The sequence below is a fragment of the Pongo abelii genome, chromosome 9 (assembly GCF_028885655.2).
Source record: "Pongo abelii isolate AG06213 chromosome 9, NHGRI_mPonAbe1-v2.0_pri, whole genome shotgun sequence".
Taxonomy (NCBI): Eukaryota; Metazoa; Chordata; class Mammalia; order Primates; family Hominidae; genus Pongo; species Pongo abelii.
In genome coordinates this window covers 74939731-74959671 of record NC_071994.2, presented here as the reverse complement: position 1 = coordinate 74959671, position 19941 = coordinate 74939731, and the positions used below count along the sequence as shown (strand labels likewise).

Sequence of the window (19941 nt, the reverse complement as noted above, 5' to 3'; positions counted from 1 at the left end):
GTGAAACTATCCTTTGGAAGATAAATTGTTCCTGTGGTTAGTAAATGTTTTTTATCTGATAAATTAAATGCACAATAAATGTTTCCTGACTAAAGGAATGCATTTTTTAAAAATATGCATTTCATAACTGCTACTTTAAAAGATCCAGTTCAATTCTTTTTTTTTTTTTTTTTTTTTTTTTGTCAGGGAGAGTGAGAACTGGCTAATACTTTTAGGAGAGGGATCAGGATATCCATTTTCACATGACAGTGTCCAAAGACAGGAAAGAAAAGCACAGACTCTTCATCCTGAATGCCTCTTGTGTATATATTCTTGTTTTCACTGTACCAGAGCTCTCAATTCTGTGTTTAGAAAAGTGTTAAAAATGCTAGGTTGATTCGGAAATACAAAAATCACTAGCCTGGTGCTTTGAAGTCCTGTCATATATCTGTTTTCCTATATTGTCATCCCCCAAAATCTAAGAGAAAAGGAAAATGTAGTAAAATATTAATTGAGGAATCTATGTAGTATGTATATAAGTATTTACTGTATAATTTGTTTGATTTTAATGTATATATATTTGAATTTTTCAGAAAAGAATGTTGGGGGAAAAGTCTATGAAAAAATCTTATCTTTGTTCCTTCTATGAAGTGGTTGATTTTTGACTAGTGAACAATTTTGTTGTTATTTTTAGTAGAGACAAGGTTTCAACATGTTGGTCAGGCTGGTCTTGAAGTCCTGGCCTCAAGTGGTCTACCCGCCTTGCCTCCCAAAGTGCTGGGATTACAGGCATGAGCCACCATGCTCAGCCGTGATCAAATTTTTTATGTTTATTTATCCATTTAGATTTTCTGTTTCTTTTTCAGTATATTTAGATAACTTAACATTTTCCTGGACAATTGTCCATTTCATTAAAATGTCCAATTTTCCTAGACAATTGTCCATTTCATTTATCAGATTTGATGTCATAAACTTGTTTGCTTCTAGAATTGTCTGTTTTTGTTTTTAATATTGTGTGTGCCCTCTGTCTTATTTTGACCAGACTTGCCAGTCTATTTTATTAATTGCAGGGACCAGCCCCACAGGGTCAGTGGGTCTCTCCCCATGTGCGGCAACGAGAGAGTGTAGAAATAAAGACCCAAGACAAAGAGATAAAAGAAAAGACAGCTGGGCCCGGGGCACCACTACCACCAATGAGCAGAGACCGGTAGTGGCCCCGAATGTCTGGCTGCGCTGTTATTTATTGGATACAAAGCAAAAGGGGCAGGGTAAAGAGTGTGAGTCATCTCCAATGATAGGTAAGGTCACATGGGTCACGTGTCCACTGGACAGGGGGCCCTTCCCTGCCTGGCAGCCGAGTCAGAGAGAGAGAGGAGACAAAGAGAAAGACAGCTTATGCCATTATTTTTGCATATCAGAGAGTTTTAGTATTTCCACTGATTTACTACTGCTATCTGGAAGGCAGAGCCAGGTGTACAGGAGGGAACATGAAGGCGGACTAGGAGCGTGACCCCTGAAGCACAGCATCACAGGGAGACAGTTAGGCCTCTGGATAACTGCGGGCAAGCCTGACTAATGTCAGGCCCTCCACAAGAGGTGGAGGAGCAGAGTCTTCTCGAAACTCCCCCGGGGAAAGGGAGACTCCCTTTCCTGGTCTGCTAAGTAGCCGGTGTTTTTCCTTGACACTGAGGCTACCGCTAGACCACCGTCCGCTCGGCAACGGGTGTCTTCTCAGATGCTGGCATTACCACTAGACCAAGGAGCCCTTCTGGTGGCCCTGTCTGGTCATAACAGAAGGCTCGCACTCTTGTCTTTTGGTCACACCTTACTATGTCCCCTCAGCTCCTATCTCCATATGGCCTGGTTTTTCCTAGGTTATGATTATAGAGCGAGGATTATTATAATATTGGAATAAAGAGTAATTGCTACAAATTAATGATATTCATATATAATCATGTCTATGCTCGAGATCTAGTTTAACTCTTGTTGTTTTATATATTTTATTATATTGGAACAGCTCGTGCCCTCAGTCTCTTGCCTCGGCACCTGGGTGGCTTGCCACCCACAATTAATCTTTGCCAAGAACCAGATAAAATGACCTTTATTCTGCTTCTCAGTGTTGTGTCTATTTCCTTAATTTTTGCCTTTACATTCATTATTTCTACTTTCTTACAGTTTATGTTATTGTTCTTTCTCAAGCTTCTTTTTCTATTTAGAATCCTATATTTTCAGTCTTTCTTGTTTTTAAGTAAATTTGTTTAAAGCTTTAAAAAAAGTGTCTTTCTGCTTGAACTGCATTCTGTGATATGTAGGGCTTTTGTTATTATTTCTATTTTTTTCTCCTTATTAACCCATGATTATTTAGAAATGAGTTTTGCAGTTTCCATTCAGTTGGAATATGTGGTAGGGTGACATTTTTATTTCTAATTTTATTATAAATTGTATTTTTAATCCAATTACATTTATTCTAGTTTTATCAGAGAGGTTATCTTCTAGCAAAATTCTTTGAAATGTTTTTTCCAAGAATAAGTTGGACTGGATACACTACTCTTAGTTTATAAAACAGGAAACATTATAGTCGTAACAGCTAATTTTTACACACACTTAACAATTTCTTAAGACTTTTAGCATGGGATATATCTTGAATCCCATGAGGTTGCCATTACCGTGTTCATTTTATATGGAGGAAATTGGACTCAGAAATTTATGTGGCTTGGCCTGAGGTTACACACTCACGCATAGTACTTTCCATGATCTTCTACTATATTCTCTTTAGCTTGTATTATTTTAATAGAAAATGAATTAAGAATTTATGAACTGGTTTGGACACATAAAGAGATAAGCTTTCATTTTCTGCATTCACTCATATGAGTATCTCGCTCCCCAGAAATGAGGAATAAATGAGATGCTCTTACGTTTAAATTGAAAGTGGTAGGAATAAAAATTTAATAAGAATAATGTAGTGCCCTTTTGTTCCAAGTACCAGAAGAGGCCTACAAGTTTTATGCCATGTGTTTTTCTGTTATGAAGAGCTTGTTATGCTGCTCTTGCTATGCTGCTGAAAGCAACCTAAAGGGAAGTTTGACACTTTTTAGATTTTTTTATTTTATATTATTATTACCTTGTTCAAAATGTGACATATCCCCAAAGATATTTTGGTGGTAATTCATCCAACATACTGTAAATGTTAAAGTGCTTTCTATATCATTCATCCCCTAAATGGAAACAGATGGCCCTAGGAGCTTTTGTTAAACTTTATTTATGAAGCTTGCTTTTCTTCTTAATATTTTATGAAATGCTTTGTATATGTAACTGAAGCAGATGTTGTCATAGGTATTTTCTCTAGGATAGTAACTCCAAAGATAGCTCTACTGGCCTTTATAATTTGTTTGTGTGTGCTTGCTTTTTGTCTCCATAAGGAAATGCCTACCAATTAATAACAAAGTTCATTTAAGAATTTAGAAAAATAAATTTTAAAAAAAGAATTCAGAAAATAACGTTATTCTACATTTGTTTGAAAATTAAATTGTCTAGTGTTACTGTTCTTAATACCTTGAAGTCTAACCAAAAAAAGTAGATAAAAGGAAGGAAAAACTTCATGATCATTTCAATAGACACAGAAAAAGATTTGACAAAATTCAGTACTTTTTTGTGATAAACACTCAGCAAACTAGAATAGAAGGGAACTTACATAACATGATAGCATTTGTGAAAACCCCACAACCAATATCGTATTCAATAATAAAAGACTGAAAGCTTCTTTTGCTAATACCAGGAACAAAACAAGGAACCCATTTTCACCACCGCTATTAACCATTGTACTGGAAGTCCTAGCCAGAGCAACTCGGTAAGAAAAAGAAATAAAAGGCAGCCAAATTGAAAAAGAAGAATTAAAATTACCTCTCTTTGCAGATGACATGATTATATTTATAAACTCTCAGAGACCCCATTAAAAAAACTAATAGAGCTAATAAATTTAGCAACATATAAGATAAAAACACAAAAATCAGTTGCATCTCTATATTCCATCAGTGAATGATCCAAAAAGAAGGTTAAGAAAATAATTCCAACTACAATAATACTCAGAGAATAAACTATCTAGGAATAAATTTAACCAAAGGAGTTAAAGGCTTGTACACTGAAAACTATAAAACATTGCCGAAAGAAATAAAAGACATAAATAAATGCATATAATAAATGTTCATGGATTGGGAGATTTCATGTTGCTAATATTGTAATATTCCCCAAAGTGATCTACAGATTCAGTGTAGTCCCTATCAAAATTCCAATGGCCTTTTTTGCAGAAATGGAAAAGCCAGTCCTCAATTTTTTTTTTTTTTTAATTTGAGACAAGATCTCACTCTGTCACCCAGGCTGGAGTGCAGTGGCATGAGCTCAGTTCACTGTAACCTCCACCTCCCAGGTTCAAGCGATTCTCCTGCCTCAGCCTCCCAAGTAGCTAGAATTACAGGCATATGCCACCATGCCTGGCTAATTTGTTTGTGTTTTTAGTCAAGATGGGGTTTCGTCATGTTAGCCAGGCTGGTCTTGAACTCCTGACATCAAGTGATCCGCCCGCCTTGGCCTCCCAAAGTGCTGGGATTACAGGCATCAGCCACTGCACCTGGCCCAGTCTTCGAATTAATATGGAACTACAAGGGACCATGAACAGTTTAAACAATATTGAAAAGAAAAAATAAAGTTGGAGGACTCACACTTCCCAATTTCATAACTTACTATAAAGTTACAGTAGTAAAGATAGCGTGGTATGGACATAAGTATAGACATATAGACCAATGAAATAGAATTGAGAGTTCAGAAATAAACCCAAACATCTATGGTCAATTGATTTGCAACAAAGGTGCCATGACTATTCAATAGAGAAAGAATATTCTCTTCAGAAAAAGGTTTTGGGACAGCTGGATAGCCACATGCAAAAGAAAGAAGTTCAAGCTGGGCGTGGTGGCTCACGCCTGTAATCCCAGCACTTTGAGAGGCCGAGATGGGTGGATCATGAGATCAGGAGTTCAAGACCAGCCTGGCCAATATGGTGAAACCCCGTCTCTACTAAAAATACAAAAATTGGCTGGGTGTGGTGGTGGGCGCCTGTAGTCCCAGCTGCTTGGGAGGCTGAGGCAAGAGAATCGCTTGAACCCGAAAGGTGGAGGTTGCAGTGAGCTGAGATCATACCACTGCACTCCAGCCTGGGCGACAGAGCAAGACTCTGCTTCCAAAAAAAAAAGAATGAAGTTCAATGAAGTTGTGAACCCTTACCTCACAAAATTAACTCAGAATTGATCAATGATCTAACTTATAAGAGAAAACAGAGGTAGATCTTTATGACCTTGATTTGGCAGTGCATTCTCAGATTTGACATTGAAAGCACAAATAACAAAAGAAAACATAGGTAATTAGACTGTATCAAATTAAAAGCTTTTGTGCATCAAAGGACATTAAGAATGTGAAATCAACCCAAATGATGAGAGAAAATATTTGCACATCACATATCTGATAAAAATTTCATATTCAGAATATACAAAGAACTCTTACAACTGAACATCAGAGACAACCCAATATAAAAGTGAACAAAGGAGGCTGGGCACAGTGGCTCACGCTTGTAATCCCAATACTTTGGAAGGCCAAGGTGGGGGGATTGCTTGAGCTAAGGAGTTCAAGAGCAGCCTAGGCAACAGAGCAAGACCCTATCTCTACAAAAAAATTTTAAAAATTAGCCAGGCATGGTGGTGCATACCTGTTGTCCCAGCTACTCGGGAGGCCCAGGTGGGAGGATTACTTGAGCTCAGGAATTGGAGGCTGCAGCAGGCTATGATCATGCTACTACTATACTCTAGCCTGGGCGGCAGAGCAAGACCCTGTCTCTTTAAAAAAAAAAAAAAAAAAGTTGTGTACCAAAAGGTCAATGAAATGAAACGCTAGTTTTTTTGAAAAGATTAACAAAATTGATAAACCTTTTTTTCCCTTTAATTTTAATTTCAGGGGTACACGTGCAGGATGTGCAGATTACGTAGGTAAACTTGTGTCATGGAGGGTTTGGTACACATTATTTTATCACCCACGTATTAAGCCTAGTACCCATTAGTTATTTTTCCTGATTCTCTCTCTCCTCCCACCCTCCACCCTCTACCCCCTCTGGTAGGCCCCAGTGTGCATTGTTCCCATGTGTTCTCATAATTTAGCTCCCACTTATAAATGAGAACATGTGGTATTTGCTTTTCTGTTCCTATATTAGTTTGCTAAGGATAGTGGCTTCCAGCTCCATTCATGTTCCCGCAAAGGACGCGATCTCATTCTTTTTTATGGCTGCATAGTGTTTTGTGGTGTATATGTACCACATTTTCTTTTCTTTTCTTTTCTTTTTGTTTTTTGTTTTTGAGGCAGAGTCTTGCTCTGTCACCCAGGCTGGAGTGCAGTGGCGTGATCTCGGCTCACTGCAACCTCTGCCTCCCAGGTTCAAGCGATTCTCCTGCCTCAGCCTCCCGAGTAGCTGGGATTATAGGCGCCCACCACCGCGCCCAGCTAATTTTTGTATTTTTGTAGAGATGGGGTTTTGCTTTGTTGGCCAGGCTGGTTTTGAACTCCTGACCTCAGGTGATCCACCCACCTTGGCCAAAGTGCTGGGGTTACAGGCATGAGCCACCACGCCCGGCCATGTACCACATTTTCTATATCCAGTCTATCATTGGTGGGCATTTAGGTTTATTCCATGTCTCTGCTATTGTGAATGGTGCTGCAATGAACATAAGCAGGCATATGTCTTTATAATAGAACAATGTATATTCCTTTGGGAATATACTCAGTAATGGGATTGCTGGGTCAAATGGTTATTCTGTCTCTAGGTCTTTGAGGAATTGCCACCCTGTCTTCCATGATGGTTGAACTAATTTACACTCCTACCAACAGTGTAAAAGTGTTCCTTTTTCTCCACAACCTTGCCAGCATCCGTTGTTTTTTAATTTTTTATTGATATCCATTCTTATTGGTGTGAGATGGTATCTCATTGTGGTTTTGATTTGCATTTCTGTAATGATCAGTGATGTTGAGTTTTTTTCCTATGATTGCTGGCTGCATGTATGTCTTATTTTCAAAAGTGTCTGTTCATGTCGTTTGCCCACTTTTGAATGAAGTTGTTTGTTTCTTTCTTGTAAACTTGTTTAAGTTCCTTACAGATGCTGGGTATTAGACCTTTGTCAGATGCTTAGTTTGCAAAAACAAAAAAAAATCCCATTCTGTAGGATGCCTTTTTACTCTGTTGATAGTTTATTTTGCTATGCAGAAGCTCTTAAGTTTTATTAGATCCCATTTGTCAATTTTTGCTTTTGTTGCAATTGCTTTTGGAGTCTTCATCATGAAATCTTTGCCCATGCCTATGTCCTGAATGGTATTGTGTAGGTTTTCCTCTAGAGTTTTTATAGTTTTGGGTTTTACATTTAAGCCTTTAGTCCATCTTGAGTTGACTTTTGTTTATGGTGTAAGGAAGGGGTCCAGTTTCAATTTTCTGCATATGGCTAGCCAGTTATCCCAGCACCATTTATTAAATAGGGAATCCTTTCCCCATTGCTTTTTGTCAGGTTTGTTGAAGATCAGGTGGTTTTAGGTGTGCAGTCTTATTTCTGGGTTCTCTATTCTGTTTCATTGGTCTATGTGTCTGTTCTTGTACTAGTACCATGCTGTTTGGTTGCTGTGGCCCTGTGGTATAGTTGGAAGTTGGGTAGCATGATGCCTCTAGCTGTGTTCTTTTTGCTTAGGATTGCCTTGGCTATTCAGACTCTTTTGGTTTCATATGAATTTTAAAATAGTTTTTTCTAGTTCTGCAAAGAATGTCAATGGTAGTTTAATGAGAATAGCATTGAATCTATAAATTGCTTAGGGCAGGCTGGGCACCTGACTCACACCTGTAATCCCAGCACTTTGGGAGGCCATGGTGGGCAGATCACTTGAGGTCAGGAGTTCAAGATCAGCCTGGCCAACATGGTGAAACCCCATCTCCACTAAAAATACAAAAATTAGCTGGGCATGGTGGCACATGCCTGTAGTCCCAGCTACTCGGAAGGCTGAGGCAGGAGAATCACTCGAACCCAGGAAGCGCAGGTTGCAGCAAGCTGAGATTATGCGACTGCACTCTAGCCTGGGCGACAGTGAGACTCCTTCTGAAATAAATAAATAAATAAATAGCTTAAGGCGATATGGCCATTTTTATGATATTGATTCTTCCTGTCCATGAGCATAGTATGTTTTTTCATTTGTTTGTATCATCTCTAATTTATTTGAGCAACAGTGATTTGTAGTTCTCCTTTTAGAGGTCCTTCAGTTCCCTTGTTAGCTGTATTTCTAGGTTTTTGTTTTTGTTTTTTGTTTTTTATATGTCAGTTGTGAAAGGGAGTCCATTCGTAATTTGGCTTTCGGCTTGACTGTTGAAAATCAGCAAACCTTTAGCCAGACTAGTGAGGAAAAAAAGAGAGAATAACCAAATAAATAAAATCAGAAGTGAAAAAGGAGACATTACAACCAATACCACAGAAATTCAAAGGACCATTAGAGGCTACTGTGAACAATATATGCCAATAAATTGGAAAACCCAGAAGAAGTGGATAAATAGGGCTGGGTGTGATGGCTCACACACGTAATCACAGCACTTTGGGTGGCCAAGGTGGGTGGATCACTTGAGGCCAGGAGTTCAAGATCAGCCTGGCCAACATGGCGAAACCCTATCTCTACTAAAAATACAAAATTATCCAAGTATAGTGGCACATGCCTGAAATCCCAGCTGCTCAGGAGGCTGAGGTGTGAGAATTATTTGAACCTGGGAGGCAGAGGTTGCAGTGAGCCAGGATTGCACCACTGCACTTCATCCTGGGCAACAGACTGAGACTCTGTCTCAAAAAAAGAAAAAAAATGGATAAATTCCTAGATGCATGCAACCTACCAATATGGTTTGGATTTGTGTCCCCACCCAAATCTCATCAAATTATAATAATCCCCAGTGTTGGAGGAGGGGCCGGTGGGAGGTAATTAAATCACAGGGTGGACATCCCCCTTGCTGTTCTCTTGGTAGTGAGTGAGTCCTCATGAGATCTGGTTGTTTATAAGTGTGTAGCACCTCCCCCTTCTCTCTTTTCCTCCTGCTCCTGCCATGTAAGATGAAGCTGCTTCCCCTTTGCCTTCTGCCATGATTGTAAGTGTCCAGAAGCCTCCCCAGCCATGCTTCCTGTACAGCCTGCAGAACCGTGGGTCAATTAAACTGCTTTTCTTTATAAATTACCCAGTCTCAGGTAGTTCATTATAGCAATGTGAGAATGGACTAATACACCTACCAAGATTGAGCCATGAAGAAATTCAAAACCTGAAGAGACAAAAAAACAAGTAACAAGATCAAACCTGTAATAGAAAGTTTCTCAGCAAGGAAAAACTTGGGTGGGCCTTTGCTGCTGAATTTTACCAAACATTTAAAGAATAACTACTACCAATTTTACTCAAACAACTCCAAAAAATAGCGGAGGAGGGAATACTTCCCATCTCATTCTCTCAGGCCAGCATTACCCTGATACCAAAATCAGACAAAGACACATCAAAAAATAAAAACTACAAGCCAGTATCCCTGATGAATATTAATGCAAAAATCCTCAACAAAATACTAGCAAACTGAATTCAACAACGCATTAAAAAGATTATTCATCATGACCAAGTGGAATGTATCCCAAGAATGCAAGGATGGTTCAACATACACAAATCACTCTGTGTGAAGGGCAAAAACTATATGATCATTTCAATTGATACTGAAAAAGCATTTGATAAAATTTAACCTCCCCTTATGATAAAACCCCTCAATAAACTGAGTATAGAGGGAATATATCTCAATACAATAAAAGCCATGTATAACACACCCACAATGAGTATCATACTGAATGGAGAAAAACTGAATGCCTTCCTTCTAAGATTTGGAACATGACAAGGATGCCCACTTTTACCACTGTTGTTCAGCATAGTACTGGAAGTCCTAGCTACAGCAGTCAGACGAAAGAAAAAAAGAGCATCCAAAGTGGCAAGGAAGAAGTCAAATTATTCTTCTTTGCAGATGATATGGGCTTATATTTTGAAAAACCTGAAGACTCCACCAAAATATTCAAACTGATAAACACCTTTAGTAAAGTTGCAGGATACAAAATCAACATACAAAAATCAGTAGCATTTCTATATGTGAACAGTAAGCATTCTGAAAAATAAATCAAGAAAGTAATGTCATTTACAATAGCTACAAATACGTTAAAATACATAGGAATTAACCAAAGAAGTGAAAGATCTCTTACAATGAAAGAAATTGGGAGGCTGAGACAGGAGAATCGCTTGAATTCAAGAGATGGAGGTTGCAGTGAGCCGGGATCATGCCACTGCACTCCAGCCTGGGCAACAAAAGCGAAACAAAACTCCGTCAAAAAAAAAAAAAAAAAGAAGGAAGGAATAAATTGAAGAGGACACAAACAAATGGAAAGATATTCCATGTTGATGGATTGGGAGAATCAATATTCTTAAAATGTCTATACTATCCAAAGCAGTCTGCAGATTCAGTGCAGTCTCTATCAAAATACCAGTGCCATTCTTCATGGAAATAGAAAAAACAATCCTAAAATTTTGATAGAACCACAAAAGACCCAGAATAACCAAAGCTATCCAGCTATCCTGAACAAAAAGAACTGAAGGAATCACATTGTGTGACTTCTAATTATACTACGAAGCTATAGTAACCAAAACAGCCTGGTACTGGCATAAAAACAAATACTAGTAGAACAGAATAGAGGACCCAGAACCAAATCTACCTATCTGCAGTGAACTCATTTTTGACAAAGTTGCCAAGAACATACATTGGAGAAAGGACAATCTCTTCAATAAATGGTGCTGGAGAAACTGGATATATTCATATGCAGAAGAATTAAGACCGCTATCTCTTGCCATATACAAAAATCAAATCAAAATGGATTAAAGACTTAAATCTAAGACCTCAAACTATGAAACTACTAGAAGAAAACACTGGGAAACTCTCTAAGACATAGGACTAGGCAAAGATTGAGTAATACCCTGCAAGCACAGGCAACCAAAGCAAAAATGGACAAGTGGGATCACATCAAGTTAAAAAGTTTCTGCACAACAAAGGAAACAATCAACAAAGTGAAGCAACAACCCACAGAATGGGATAAAATATTTGCAAAATATCCATCTGACAAAGGATTAATAATGAGAATATATAAGGAGCTCAAACAACTCTATAGGAAAAAATTTAATAATTCAATTTAAAAATGGGGAAAAGATCTGAATAGCCATTTCTCAAAAAAAGACATATAAATAGCAGACAGGGCAATGTGCAATGGCTCACGCCTGTAATCCCATCACTGTGGGAGGCCAAGGTGGGCAGATCACTCGAGCCCAGGAGTTAGAGACCAGCCTGGGCAACATGGTGAAACCCCATCCCTACAAAAAATACAAAACTTTAGCGGGGCATGGTGGCATATGTCTGTAGGAGGCTGAGGTGGGAGGATCTCTTGAGCCAGGGAGGCAGAGGCTGCAGTGAGCTGAGATTGTGCCACTGCACTCTAGCCTGGGTGAGACCCTGTCTCAAAAAATAATAATAAAAATAAATGGCAGACAGGCATATGGAAAGGTACTCAACATCATTGATCATCAGAGAAATGCAAATCAAAACTACAATAAGATATTATATCACCCTAATTCAAGTGGCTTTTATCCAAAAGATAGGCAGTAACACAGATGCTGGTGAGGATGTGGGGAAAAGGGAGCCCTTGTATACTGTTGCTGGGAATGTAAATTAGTACAACCACTATGAAAAACAGTTTGGCAGTTCCTCAACAAACTAAAAATAGAACTGCCTTATGATTCAGCAATCTCACTGCTAGGTATACACCCAAAAGAAAGGAAATCAATATATCAAAGAGATATCTGCACTCTCATGTTGATTGCAGCACTATTCACAATAGCCAAGATTTGGAAGCAACCTAAGTGTCCATCAACAGATGAACGGATAGAGAAAATGTGGTATATACACACAATGGAGTATTATTCAGCCATGAAAAAGAGTGAGATCCTGTCATTTACAACAACATAGATAAAACTGGAGGTCATTATGTTAAGTAAAATAAACTAGGCACAGAAAGACAAATTTCACATGTTCTCACTTATTTGTGAGAGTTAAAAAATTAAAACAAATTGAACTCATGGAGATAAAGAGTAGAATGTTGTTTACCAGAGTCTGGGAAGGGTAGTCAGATGTCGGGGGAGCCAGGATGGCTAATGGGTACAAAAAATATAGTTAGATAGAATGAATAAGATCTAGTATTCGATGTCACAATAAGGTGACCACGTCAGCAATAGTTTATTATACATTTAAAAATAACAAAACCGGCCAGGCACAGTGGCTCACGCCTGTAATCCCAGCACTTTGGGAGGCCAAGGCGGGCGGATCACGAGGTCAGGAGATCGAGACCATCCTGGCTAACACAGTGAAACCCCGTCTCTACTAAAAATACAAAAAATTAGCCAGGCGTGGTGGCAGGTGCCTGTAGTCCCAGCTACTCGGGAGGCTGAGGCAGGAGAATGGAGTGAACCTGGGAGGCGGAGGTTGCAGTGAGCCAAGATTGTGCCACTGCACTCCAGCCTGGGCAACAGAACCAGACTCCGTCTCAAAAAAAAGACAAAAAAACCCACATGATTATCTCAATAGATGCAGAAAAGGCCTTCAACAAAATTCAACAGCCCTTCATGCTAAAAACTCTCAATAAACTAGGTATTGATGGAACATATCTCAAAATAATAAGAGTTATTTATGACACACTCACAGCCAATATTATACTGAATGGGCAAAAACTGGAAGCATTCCCTTTGAAAACCAGCACAAGATAAGGATGCCCTCTCTCACCATTTGTATTTAACATAGTGTTGGAAGTTCTGGCTAAGGCAATCAGGCAAGAGAAAGAAATAAAGGGTATTCAGTTAGGAAAAGAGTAAGTCAAATTGTGTCTTTTTGCAGATGACATGATTGTATATTTAGCAAACCCCATTGTCTCAGCCCAAAATCTCCTTAAGCTGATAAGCAACTTCAGCAAAGTCTCAGGATACAAAATTAATGTGCAAAAATCACAGGCATTCCACCAATAATAGAGAGCCAAATCATGAGTGAACTCCCATTCACAATTACTACAAAGTGAATAAAATACCTAGGAATCCAACTTACAAGGGATGTGAAGGGCTCAACGAAATAAAAGAGGACACAAAAAAATGGAATCAATATCGTGAAAATGGCCATACTGCCCAAGGTAATTTATGGATTCAATGCTATCCCCATCAAGCTACCACTGAGTTTTTCACAGAATTGGAAAAAACTACTTTAAACTTCATGTGGAACCAAAAAAGAGCCCACATAGCCAAGACAATCCTAAGCAAAAAGAACAAAGCTGGAGGCATCATGCTACCTGACTTCAAACTATGCTACAAGACTGTAGTAACCAAAACAGCATGGTACTGGTACCAAAACAGATATATAGACCAGTGGAACAGAACAAATGCCTCAGAAATAACACCACACACCTACAACCATCTGATCTTTGATAAACCTGACAAAAACAAGAAATGGGGAAAGGAGTCCCTGTTTAATAAATGGTGCTGGGAAAACTGGCTAGCTATATGTAGAAAGCTTAAATTGGATCCCTTCCTTACACTTTATACAAAAATTAACTCAAGATGGATTAAAGACTTAAATGTAAGTCCTAACACCATAAAAACCCTAGAAGAAAACCTAGTCAATACCATTCAGGACATAGGCATGGGCAAAGACTTCATGACTAAAACACCGAAAGCAATGGCAACAAAAACCAAAATAGACAAATAGGATCTAATTAAACTAAAGAGGTTCTGCACAGCAAAAGAAACTATCATCAGAGTTAACAGGCAACCTACTGAATGGGAAAAAATCTTTGCAATCTACCCATCTGACAAAGGGCTAGTATCCAGAATCTACAAGAACTTAAACAAATTTACAAGAAAAAAACAAACAACGCCATCAAAAAGTGGGCAAAGGATATGAACAGACATTTCTCAAAAGAAGACATTTATGCAGCCAACAGACATATGAAAAAATGCTCATCATCACTGGTCATCAGAGAAATGCAAGTCAAAACTACAATGAGATACTATGTCACAACAGAATGGCGATCATTAAAAAGGAAACAACAGATGCTGGAGAGGGTGTGGAGAAATCGAAACGCTTTTACGCTGTTGGTGGGAGTGTAAACTAGTTCAACCATTGTGGAAGGCAGTGTGGCAACTCCTCAAGGATCTAGAACTAGAAATACCATTTGACCCAGCAATCCCATTACTGGGTATATACCCCAAGGATTATAAATCATTCTACTATAAAAACACATGCACACATACGTTTATTGTGGCACTATTCACAATAGCAAAGACTTGGAGCCAACCCAAATGTCCATCAATGATAGACTGGATTAAGAAGATGTAGCACATATACACCATGGAATACTATGCAGCCATAAAAAGGGGTGAGTTCATGTCCTTTGCAGGGACATTGATGAAGCTGGAAACCATCATTCTAAGCAAACTATCACAAGGACAGAAAACCAAACACTGAATGTTCTCACTCATAGATGGGAGTTGAACAATGAGAACACATGGACACAGGGTAAGGAACATCACACACTGGGGCCTGTCAAGGGGTGGGGGGCTAGGGGAAGGATAGCATTAGGAGAAATACCTAATGTAAATGATGAGTTGATGGGTGCAGCAAACCAACATGGCACATGTATACCTGTGTAACAAACCTGCACATTGTGCCCATGTACCCTAGAACTTAAAGTATAATAAAAGTAAAAAAGTATAATTGGATTTTTTGTAATACAAAGTAAGGATAAATGCTTGAAGTGGTGGATACCCCATTTACCTTGATGTGATTATTACACATTGTAGTCCTGTATCAAAATATCTTATGTACCCCATAAATATAAATACCTACTATATACCCACAGAAATTAAAAGTTAAAACTTTGAAAAAAAGGAGGGTGGGACACAAGCAGGCACAGGGAGAAGATCACGTGAAGATACCAGAAGAAGATGGCCAACTACAAGCTGACAATAATTACCCTCAGAAGAAATCAAACCTGTCAACACTCAATCTTGGACTTCTACAAAGTCACTTTTGCCAAATGAAGTAACATTCACAGGTTTTGGGAATTAGGACATGAACATATCTTTTGAGAGGCTACCATTCAGCCCACTACAGCTGTTTGTAAAAAGAAGCAAGCTTCTTGATGGAAGTAAACGTTACCTTCCCAAGAAAATAAACAAATAAATGAGACAAAAAACACCCATTCCAATGTATAGGAAATACTGGAAACAGAATACTACAAGGATGTAATAAAAATTACATCTTTGTCATTTTTCCCAGACTTCAGGAAACTCTACAGAACAAAAACCCAGTTTCTTCAACAATTAAATTGCAAGAGGGAGGAAAGGAGAGATAGATGAAGAAACTTGTATATGAAAAGAAAGCTAAACAGCATCGTGCAGTTGCATTGTGGGGGCTGTATTTGTATCCTGATTTGAAAAACTTTTTTGTAAAAAAAGAAACAATCAGGGAAATTTGAGAACTTGTTGCTTTGTAAGTACTTACTGTAAATTGTAATATGGATATATTTTCTTAAAAGAATCCTTATCTTTTAGATGTCATACTGAAATATTTATAAATTAAATGATATGTCTGGAACTTGTTTCAATATAATTAGGGGTGGAAGAGGTAGGTGGGCTTAAAGATGAAAGAATATTGGCCATAAGGGGATGTTTTGGAAACTGGGTGATGAAGACATGAGGATACATTCTACTGTTGTCTTTACTTACATATGTATTTGAAATTTTCCATAACAAAGAGTTTAAAATTTTAAAAGGTTGAAACCTCCTCCTCAAGAGGAACAAAACAAAAAGGTTAATAGTGCTTGAGGACAGGTTTGGCAACTAGAGAGGTGATCCTCTTAGCTCTTCCGCATGGTGATTAGAGAGGCTCTGAGGGTTGTGTAATGAGCTTTCACAGCTATTCTAGCTTAAAACTGGAATCCAAGAAGAGAACAAAGTACATTTCTCTTTGAGAATATGTTTATTCAGCCAGCCTTCCCAGACCATATTCTAACAACTCCTCACCTCATCTCACCTCATCATCGGCCTGGATTAAATATCACCTTGTTCTCTTCTCGTACCCTCTACACACTCCGTGGTGTATTTTAATTATGTAGTCTGTTTGGTTCACCCAGTTTCCAAATTATAAATTCTTTGAAGATACTAACCTTGTTTGTTTGTCTTATTCGTCTATATATCCCCCTTATCCCTGTGCTTCATGTTGGACCTGGTAAAGTCTCTCAATAAATGGTTGGTGGAGTGAGGGGGAGGGAAGCAGTAGAGAACTGGGATTGCACTGGTAAACAAAATGCAATATACACCTACTACTTTTTGCATCTCCTCAATTATTCCTTTTCCCAGGACTACTAAAGTAGAGGTACAGAGTTACTTTGAACTTTTTTTTTCTTCTTCTGCCCATCTTCTAGCAGAGGTGCTAATGGGCTATAATATACTGCAAATGAAAGACAAGTAAGGGGTAAGCGATATGGTAGCAAAATAGAAAGTGGGGTTTTTTGCCCCATCAGATGCCGATTTCCACTCTTTCCCAAGGTATGTAAATGCAATGAATTCTTTTCAGATGGCTGCCTTTCTGTGCTATTTGTACTGCTGCTTTCTATGTATCAGAATTCTCCTTTTATAGAAATTCCAGGCCGGGCGCGGTGGCTCACGCCTGCAATCCCAGCACTTTGGGAGGCCGAGGCGGGTGGATCACGAGGTCAGGAGATCGAGACCATCCTGGCTAACAGGGTGAAACCCCGTCTCTACTAAAAAAATACAAAAAAATTAGCCGGGCGCGGTGGCAGGTGCCTGTAGTCCCAGCTACTCGGGAAGCTGAGGCAGAATAGCATGAACCCAGAAGGCAGAGCTTGCAGTGAGCCGAGATTGCACCACTGTACTCCAGCCCAGGTGACAGAGCGAGACTCCATCTCAAAAAATAAAAATAAAAAATAAATAAATAAATAAATAAATAAATAAATAAATTCCTTTCTAGCCTGTCTTCTTGGTATGCTGTAAGATGGTAGAGTGTAACCTCCTCAAGAAGGTGCTGAGAAATACTCTATAAACACTATTTGGTGCTGTGGATAGGATTATCTGGCAGTTTCCTAGTGGATGGCAATGGCCATGAAACAGACTTTAAGAGGCCCATGCAATTTTAGAGCTGGGAGAGATGGAAAAGACCAATGTGCTTCCTTATCTGCACCCTATTCTGTGTTACGCAGAATAGCTTTTTGTGTAAAAACTATCTTCTTGCTTTCTTAAGGTATTATATATTGTCCAGTCCCCAAATCTGATCTAGTTTCTAAACTATCACTTTCCAAATTTATTTTTGAGAAAATAGGACAGATAAATAATAACCATTGTCTAAAATGAAAAATAAAATACGTAACATCATTTCTTTTTTACCACAGTGTTGGATGATTTCTCATTTGTATAGAAAACAGCAGAATAAATCTTAAACTTTGTAATGTAATTGGACGTTTTAACCTCATTAAAGACCTAAAGATATTTTATTTTCTCTTTAGGTGGTCCGGGACTACAATCTTCAGCTGTTTTTGCAAGAGAATGCTGTATTTCACAAACCCCAGCCCTTCCAGTTCCAACCTTGTGACAGTGATACTGTAAGGGAATTACAGATTTTCATTTCATGTGTTGTTCAGTTGTGTTTGTGCTTAAGTAACAGTAATCCTTGGCATGGACAGACAGAAAAAGCTGAGTATATCTCATCAATTTTATAACAAAACTGTGAGGACGCAGAATAATTATGACTTTTTTTTGTCTGAATTGTGGCCAAGAAACTCAGTGTCTTTATGCTAACAACCTTCTACCAAATGAGGTTAAGTTATAAGACAAGTTACTGAAACCTGAAAACAACTGAGGGAAGAAGAAAAATATTCGATACATTTACTCAAATGTAAATTATATTTTCCCTGAAATTCTTTATGTTGTACCCCTCCACAGAAATCAGTGGTTCAGTTTTAACCAGAATAGGCCGGGCACTGTGGCTCACGCCCGTAATCCCAGCACTTTGGGAGGCCGAGGCAGGTGGATGACCTGAGGTCAGGAGTTCAAGATCAGCCTGGCCAACATGACAAAACCCTGTCTCTACTAAAAATACAAAAATTAGCTGGGCGTGGTGGTGGGCCCCTGTAATCCCAGCTACTCGGGATGCTAAAGCAGGAGAATCACTTGAACCTGGGAGGCAGAGGTTACAGTGAGCCAAGATCACACCACTGCACTCCAGCCTGGGCGACAGAGTGAGATTCTGTCTCCAAAAAAAAAACTTAACCAGAATAGAATTAATAAATGGAATAATGAACATGTGTATGAAATATTTTGGTTGGTCTTATAAAAGATTATAGGCCTTTTATAATTCCTTTCAGATTTCTTAGAATATTAAAGCACTTACATAAACCTCAAATTAGGAATTTTTTTAATGCCTCTACCCCTCTGCCATTTTTTTTATGGTGGCAGAATACACATAACACAAAAATTACCATTTTTAACCATAGTTAAAGTGTAAGATTGATTCACTGTCACTTACTACATTTCCGGTGCTGTGCACTGTCATCACTTCGTAGTTCCACAACATTTCATCACTTTAAAAAGAAATCGTGACCCCATTAAGCAGTCACTCTCCCTATACTCCTCATCTCAGCCCCTGACATCATTAATCTACTTTCTGTCTGTAGATTCCAACTGGCAATTTTTGTTTTTATTTTTACTTATTTATTATTATTATTATTTTATTTTTGAGACACGGTCTCACTCTGTCACTGGGGCTGGAGTGCAGTAGCGTGATCTCAGCTCACTACAACCCCCCTCTCCTGGGCTCAAGTGATCCTCCCACGTCAGCCTCCCGATTAGCTGGGACCACAGGCACGCACCACTACGCCTGGCTATTTTCTTTGTATTTTCAATAGAGATGGGGGGTCTCACCATGTTGCCCAGGCTGGTCTCAAACTCCTGAGTTCAAGCCACCCACCCACTTTAGTCTCCCAAAGTGCTGGGATTACAGACATGAGCCACGATGCCCGGCCCCAATTGGCAGTTGTTTAAAAGCATACAGTAATCATCCTTGAGTTTATGGGAAATGTTTGCCATTATTTAAATGTTTAAAAAAGAACAAAAATGCTAATTTGGTAACATAAAAAATGAAATATAACTTCTGCCAAATGAGAAGGCACATGTTGGCATTATTAGCACATTCTCTCGATGTAGGCAAGCCAAAAGGAAAATCAAATTATATTCATAAAGTATTTTGATAAATTTAGAACCAGAACCAAGGGAGTTTATGATATAGTTCCAGAGTTTAATGGTATCAGTTTAATAGAAACACATTTGCCAGAGATATCTTCATTACTATTCTTATACTTTAAGTAGCTCTGTTAGCAGCTATATAAAGAAATGTAGGAAATCAGCATTTCCCTCTATATTACAACCTTTGCCGTTTATAGTAGTGCTTTTTTTTTTTTTAATCAAATCAGCTTTTGCCAATGACTTATTCACAGTCTCCTGTGATTTGACTTCTTTGAAGCCTGGGAGGGATGAAGCAGAGCATTAGAAGATACAAGGTATAGACAAGTTTGTCAAGCTTGTCTTAAAATTATGACTAATTTGATGTTATTTTATCATTGCTATTTTCCACAGAAAAAATCAGAATAACAGTGACTCTCATCTCACTTTTTCCCAGCCCAACTACAGCCCTAAATCCTTTGTTTCTAAACAATGTGCTAAATGTTCTTAGGTGTTGTCTCC

The 19941-nt window shown here is 38.5% G+C and overlaps 1 protein-coding gene across 7 annotated transcripts in view; it reads left to right on the top strand.

Moving 5' to 3' along the window:
* The window catches only part of FCHSD2 (FCH and double SH3 domains 2), a 308605-nt gene that overhangs the window by 224448 nt on the left and 64216 nt on the right, over window positions 1-19941 (top strand). For all 7 annotated transcript variants that reach the window (XM_002822208.4, XM_024254856.3, XM_054526013.2 and 4 more), the window contains one exon: window positions 17709-17804. In XM_002822208.4, coding sequence (XP_002822254.1) covers window positions 17709-17804 — 96 coding nt within the window. The remainder of the gene's footprint in view (window positions 1-17708; window positions 17805-19941) is intronic.